Source organism: Phascolarctos cinereus, unplaced genomic scaffold (assembly GCF_003287225.1).
Source record: "Phascolarctos cinereus isolate Bilbo 61053 unplaced genomic scaffold, phaCin_HiC Scaffold_726;HRSCAF=1367, whole genome shotgun sequence".
Classification (NCBI taxonomy): domain Eukaryota; kingdom Metazoa; phylum Chordata; class Mammalia; order Diprotodontia; family Phascolarctidae; genus Phascolarctos; species Phascolarctos cinereus.
Window position 1 is genome coordinate 350013249 of NW_027556098.1, and position 7244 is coordinate 350020492.

A 7244-nucleotide genomic window follows, 5' to 3' on the forward strand; every position below is an offset into this window, starting at 1 on the left:
ACAACTTTTAACCAACCTAAAGTAGAGATGTGAAAGTATTGATTAAAGTTTATTATATCCAAGACTATTTTCCTTTTATTTAGGGGAGTAATCCTGAGAATGAGCCCAAATGCTTTTGCTCTAATGGCCAAAACATTTCAAAGGAACATGAATCTTAAGACTATCTGGGGACTGCTTTAAAAACAAAAACAAAAACAAATTAAAAAAACAACTTTTCTTAGACTCATCTATATTTTAATCAAATCTCACCAACAAAATGACATCACCCCTGTCATTTTAATCTGTCATTTTTGCAAACTCACATTGGAGTCTACTTTGCAAGGAGTAATTTGCCTGCCACCTTGCGGAGCTGGGCTGTTTTCACACTGTATATGATGGGGTTAAGCACAGGTGGAAGCATTAGGTAGATGTTGGCCATCATTGTATGCATAATCTTGGGAGTCAGTTGGCCATAGCGGTGCACCAGGGACAGGCTAATCATGGGGATATAAAAGATGGCAACAGCTCCAATGTGGGATGCACAGGTGCTAAAGGCCTTGTGCTGCTCTTTGGGGGATGCAATGCTGAGGACAGAGCGAATGATCAGGATGTAGGAGAGCACAATGCATGGTGTGTCAATCCCAGTGCTCAGGATGAGAGCAGCTAATCCACACATGCTACTGACTTTGGTGTCTGAGCATGACAATCTAATCACATCAGAGTAGTAACAGTAGGAATGAGAAAGATTATTAGGACCACAGAAGGACAGCTTCTTAAATATCAAAACCAAGGGTAGCATTAGAACTATCATACGGATGACCATTGCCACACCTAATTGTGTGATCCTGGCATTGGTGAGGATGGTGGTATATCTCAAAGGGTCACAGATGGCCACAAAACGATCAAAGGCCATTGCCACCAGGACCCCAGACTCCACAAAAGTGAACCCATGAAGGAAGAACATCTGGACAATACAACCATCTAAACTGATCTCTCTGGCATCAAACCAAAGGACACTTAATGTTGTTGACATTGTGGAAATGGTCAAGCCCAAATCACTAGCTGACAGCATGGAAAGGAAATAGTACATGGGTTCATGAAGGCTCTGCTCTCTTATTATGACGAACAGAATCATACTGTTTCCCAAAAGGGCAATGACATAGAAGCAGAAGAAAGGAATGGAGATCCAGCCATGGATCTCTTCCAGTGCTGGAATGCCTATCAGATGGAAGGTTGAAAATGGAGATGTCAAATTTCTGGAATTTTCCATCATGGCTTATGGAGTACCACTTAAACTTGTATAGCTCAGATTCTGTAGAAAAAAGCAAAATTTGGTATGTTTGTACAAAAGTAACAGATGGGATTTGGATTTTAGAAAGCTTCTAAATGAATATATATCCTCATCTCTAAAAATTGTGCCATCCTTCAATGTCTAGCAGTTGCTCATTAATTGTTTGCTGAGATAGCAAACAAGTCACTAATTGAGTGAGTAAATGGTAACTTAAAGGAAACATTTTACACCAATAGCATGACTGCTGAGGGTAGTGTTTCTAGCAGAAATGATGATCTACACTGTGCTTTCCATGTTCTCTTTTTAGTATCCCTACGAAGAAAGAAAAAAAAATTCATCATTGCAATGAACATATCAAAAGAGTAACAGCAGCATTTACATAGAGATCTGTTGATAGTACATCATTTCAATATCATAACAAACATGGGAGGTCCTATGATTATGGAAACAAATAAAATGGTCTAGGTCAGGAGAGGGAGTGATGATGAAATGAAAGGTCAAAACTGCCAAGCCTCCCCCAAAACATATACAACAATGAAATAAAATATACCAAACCAAATTCTGAGCAGGAAAGCCAATTAAAAGTCACAGCAAGTCATTTTTTTCATCCCAGGGCAACTTAGGAAGAAAGAAAAAGAGGTCACAGACACTGAGGTTGGAGCTGGTCAGGAGCACACAGTGTACCACAAGTGGCACTAGTGGTGGTGGCAGCACCTTGGCTTTGCCAGTGCCTGTAGTGGTGGGGAACAGCTCAGTGCTCAGGGGTGGAGATGATGCTGAATGCTACAGCAGAATGAGATCCTACGGAATCCTGTGCTACCACTGTATGAAGGATCAGGTGCCATTTGGTAGCTCTGATACCAAGTATTCAAACTGAATGCTTATCAAAGCATATTATTTTTTCAGGTTATTTTTTTCATAATTTTCATAATTTTTCATAATTCACAATTCTACTTTTACATGACTAATATGGAAATGTGTTATTACATGATTGTACATATATAACACATCAAATCACTTACCATTTTAGGAAGGGGAAAGGTGAGTGAAGGAGGGAGAAAATTAGGAACCCAAAACTTTAAAAAAATGTTAAAAATTGCCTTTGCATGCAATTAGAAAAATACTATTTCAAAAAGGGCATATCATTATTAAGGTAGTTTTCAGGTGCCTACTTAGAGAGCATAGATGTGACTCTATTATGTTGAAATTATCTCAAAGGAAGAATGGAAAGGTAAGAAAGAAAGATGCCCGGGGGAAATGGGAAGGAAGAGAAAGAATGAAGAAAATCTTGCTTAAAGGTGGTGTGCAAAGAAGAGTTTGTACTATCAAGGGGAGAAGAAAGAGGAAAGAGGGAAGTGCTTGAACTTTACTCTTGTCTGAACTGGTTCAAGGAGGGAAAAATATGTCTTTGTATGTGTAATTGGGCACAAAAATTCATCTTACACAACAGAGAAGTAAGAGAGGATGGGAACAAGGAAATAGGGGAAGAGGAAGAGGGAGATGAAAGGAGACAGTGATTAAAAGCAAAACAAAGTTATGAGGAAGGAACAGGGCAAAAAAAAGGAGGTGAATAAGTATAAAAGAATAGAATGGGGGACAATACACATTTAGCCATCATAACTGCAAATGTGAGTGGGATGAAATCACTTGTGAAGGGGCAGCTAGGTGGCACAGTGGATAGAGCATCAGCCCTGGAGTCAGGAGGACCTGAGTTCAAATCCAGCCTCGGACACATAACACTCACTAGCTGTGTAACTCTGGGCAAGTCACTTAACCCCAATTGCCAAAACCAAAACCAAACAAACACATGCAAAAAACCCACAGAAAAACCACACACACACATACACACACAAAACAACAACAACAACGAAGAAATCACTTCTAAAATAGAAGAGTACAGCATAATGGATTAGAAGCTAGAATCCGACAATATGATGTTTACAAGAGACACATTTGAAACATAAAGATGTACATGAAGTTAAAATAAAGGACCATAGCAGGATATACTATGTTTTAGCTGAAATTAAAAGGACAGAAGTACCAGTCATGATCTCAGACAATACAAAAGCCAAAATAGACCCAATTGAAAGACATAATCAGGGAAATAAAAGGTACCATAAATATTGAATTAGTATCACCACTGAATATATGTGAACCAAAATGGCATAGCATCCCACTTCCTCAATTACATGTAAAAACAATTTTACATTCATTTAAAATTTTTTTTGAGTTCCAAATTATCTCTTTTTTACTCATCCTTCCCATCCCCCACTTAATTGAGAAAACAAGCAATTTGATAGAGGTTACACATGTGCAGTCATGAAAAACATGCTTCCATATTAGTCATGTTGTAAAAGAAAACACAGACAAAAAAGCTTTTGTGCCTCTTTTACCATTTGGTCTATTCTGTTTGCTGTTATTTTCTTCAGTAATTTTTTTTATCTTCTTTACCAAGCTATTGACTCCTTTTTCATGATTTTCTTACATCACTCTCATTTCTCTTCCCACTTATTCCTCTCCCTCTCTTAACTTGATTTTTAAAATCCTTTTTGAGCTCTCCCACAGCCTGGGACCAATTCATATCTTTCTTTGAGGCTTTGGATGTTGCAGTTTTGACTTTGTTGTCTTCTGAGTTTATTTTGATCTTCCCTGTCACCATAGTAACTTTCTATAGTCTCTATGCTAAAGTGCGGCTCTACTTTCAGAGTGGAGAGAGCACTGTCCCAAACTTCAGTTTTTGTGTAGCTGTTTTGGAGATAATACTGGGGACATGTAAGTTTCCTTTCATACCACTTCTGAAGTTGTATGATCTAGGGAGAGATGTTTACTACTCTCCTTGTCTCTGCTGTGGTCTGCAAGTGACCACAAGCACTCTTTTCCACTATGGAATTGTAATCAGTGTCCTAACTCCCCTGCAGCCACAAGTTCTGGTGTTCTAGTTCTTTTCCTTGCTCTGGAATTGAGACTGAGGACTGTGACCCAGATCTGAGTATGGGAAATGCCCCCAGTGCCATAAAAGGGACCCCTGTAATCTCCTTTTGACTGTCTGATCCCTGTCACCAACTGTGGGCTGAGAGCTCTGGAAACCACCCCTGCTGCAGATGATTCAATCACCCCAAAGACTACTACTGATTGTCTGGGATGTCCTGCACTGGACTGCACTCCTCTCTCACCAACCTTTCCTTCTGACCTTCTAAATTGTGTTGGGCTGAAAAATTGTTTCACCCTATCATTTTTATAGATTTTTCCACTCCAGAATTTGTTTGGGGGCATTATTTAAACTTATGGAAGGGTTTGGGAGAGTGCTCAGGACAGTCCCTGTCTTTTCTCTGCCATTGTGGCCCCACCCCTAGCATCTCAATTCTTGAAGGAAACATTAAATACATGAGGAAATGGGCAGTAAACCTATACTACCAGAAGACCACAATTTACTACTCTCAGACATAATACATCTAACTGTAAAGTGAACAAAGAGGAAGAGGAGATAAATTGCATTTTAGAATACTTAGAAATGACAGACTTCTGAAGGATACTGAATGGAAATAGAAAAGCATATACCTATATCTCAACTATGCTTGGTACAGTCAGTAAAACTGACCATGTATTAGGACATAAAAATCTCAAACAAATCAGAATACAAAAATATGAAATGCACCTTTTTGAGATCATAATGTAATATAAATTATATTCAATGAAGGGCTTTTGAAGCATAGAATAAAAATAATTAGAAGTTAATCTAATTCTAAAGAAGTGTGTCAAAGAATAAATCATAGAAGTAACTAATATTGTCATTAAAGATAATGACAACAATAAGACGACAGACCAAAAACAACTGAATGCAGCCAAAACAGTACTTAGGGAAAATTTGATGTCTCTGAATATGTACATCAATAAAATAGAGAAAGAACAGATCAATTAATTGGGCATGCAACCAAAAAAAAAAGGTAAGTATCTCCAACACTGAATTCCTTAAAATCAAAGAATTAATAAAATTAAAGGCAAACAAATCACTGTACTAATAAATGAAATTAAAAGCTATTTTTATAAAAAAAACACAAAATAAGGCAATGATTAAGTTGATTTAAAAAATAAATAGAAAACCAAATTATCAGTATTAAAAATGAAAAGAGTAAATGCATAACTAATGAAGATGAAATTAAACCAATCATTAGCTATTTCCCAAAAAAACTGACAATCTAAATGAAATGGATGAATATCCGCCCAAAAAAATCAATGATGATTAACAGAAGAAAACATAGAATATTGAAATAACCATATCTTAGAAAAAGAAATAGAACAAATCATAAATCAGCTCCCTGGGTGGGAAACAAACAGGATTAGATGAATTTATTAGTAAATTCTACCAAATATTTAAATAATGATAATGCTAATACTATATAAAATGCTTGAAAAATAGGTCAAGAAAGAGTCCTACCAAAACCCTTTTGTGAAATAAATGTGTTTTTGATACCTAAATCAGAGTGACCAAAAAGAGAGAAAGAAAACTATAGACCAATTTCCCTAATAAATGTTAATGTAAAAAATTTAAATTAAATATCAGGAAGGAAATTAGAACAATATATCACAGAGATTATACACTATGACCAGTTTGAATTCATACCAAGAAGTCAGGCTAGAAAATATAGCAATAAATATAATCATTTCTTAAAATAATAAGTAGTATATATTGAAAATATAGTAAGTCTAGGAAGACATTCTACTGAGATGAGAGGAGACAACAACAAAAAAAGAACTTTTTAAAGAAACAAACGGCCTAAAGGTTATCAAGGAGATGAGATGCCAGCAAAGTAGGCAGAGAAGGAAGGATTAGAGTATCAGGAGAGCAAAGAGAACATAGTGCCTCTTGAAGACAAGAAAGAACAAGATATCAACAAATATGTCCTTGGAATTTTTTAGCAAACAGGTTGGATCCTCAGAAAAATTTTGAGTTCTCCAAAAGATGTTGATTTCTATGCACAGTTGCTAGTCACACAGGAATGGGCTAAGGCAGAAAAGATAAATAATGGTGACACCCTAATTAGCACTACTGGAGCATCTGTAGATCAACCAGACAACAAAAGAAAAGTGTTCTGGCTTTGTGAAATCACAAACTCACAACCTTAGCAGCAAAATTAACTTCAGCAATTACTTGATTTAACATGTGCCTAAATACAGATGGATTCTACATTATCCCAAACAAACTAATATCCAACCTCTGCTTAAAACCTCCATTGACAGGAAAACTCTGCTTTGAGGCATTTCTTATTTAGGAATTGAATCACTAATTAAGAATTTTGTTTGAGAACACTATTTTTCTTGCACCTTGACATAAAATGTAAGATTTAGGGGCTCTTGAGTGAAGGTATAGTACACCTAATGAGAGAAGTTTATAATGTAATTTTCAAGACTCCTCCAAATTGAATTAAGAATGTTTTAGACTGAAAAGAGAGGGACAAGGGGCAGCTTCGTGGTGCAATGGATAGAGCACCAGCCCTAAAGTCAGGAGGACCTGAGTTCAAATTTGACCTCAGACCAAACACTTACCATTTACTAGCTATGTGACCCTGGGCAAGTCACTTAACCCCAATTGCCTAAAAATTTAAAAAAGAGAGGAACAAGATTAAAGTGCTCAAATATATCTACCAGGCTAGATAGCATAGAGGAGAGCTGGCATCAAAACTTAAAAATAATATTATGAAAGAAGATTAGTATATTCTCAGTGGGTAATAAAGTAATGATCATTCATAGTCATATAACCTATCTGTTAAGGGTTTGCCCTTATTTCCATCCATGGAATATCCTTTAATGATTTCAACATGCATATATCTAAAACACTGAAGATACAAAAATATGACACTTAGACCCTTCTTCCCTACATCTCAACATCTTCCTGAAGATGAAACATTTATATTCATGAAACATGAAACAATACAAGTAGCATAAGATCCTATGTAATAAGATCCTAACTAAAAAA

At 36.4% G+C, this 7244-nt stretch overlaps 1 protein-coding gene across 1 annotated transcript; it reads right to left on the reverse strand.

Moving 5' to 3' along the window:
• Positions 1-310: 310 nt before the first annotated feature.
• On the reverse strand, positions 311-1252 carry LOC110195215 (olfactory receptor 51F1-like). Its single transcript, XM_020967848.2, has one exon. It carries the CDS (start codon positions 1250-1252, stop codon positions 311-313), a length of 942 nt encoding a protein of 313 aa, XP_020823507.2.
• Between the last annotated feature and the right edge of the window lie 5992 nt (positions 1253-7244).

Excerpts from the sequence above, each read along its gene's own strand:
- LOC110195215 (XM_020967848.2), bottom strand. The coding sequence starts at position 1,252 with ATGATGGAAAATTCCAGAAATTTGACATCTCCATTTTCAACCTTCCAT.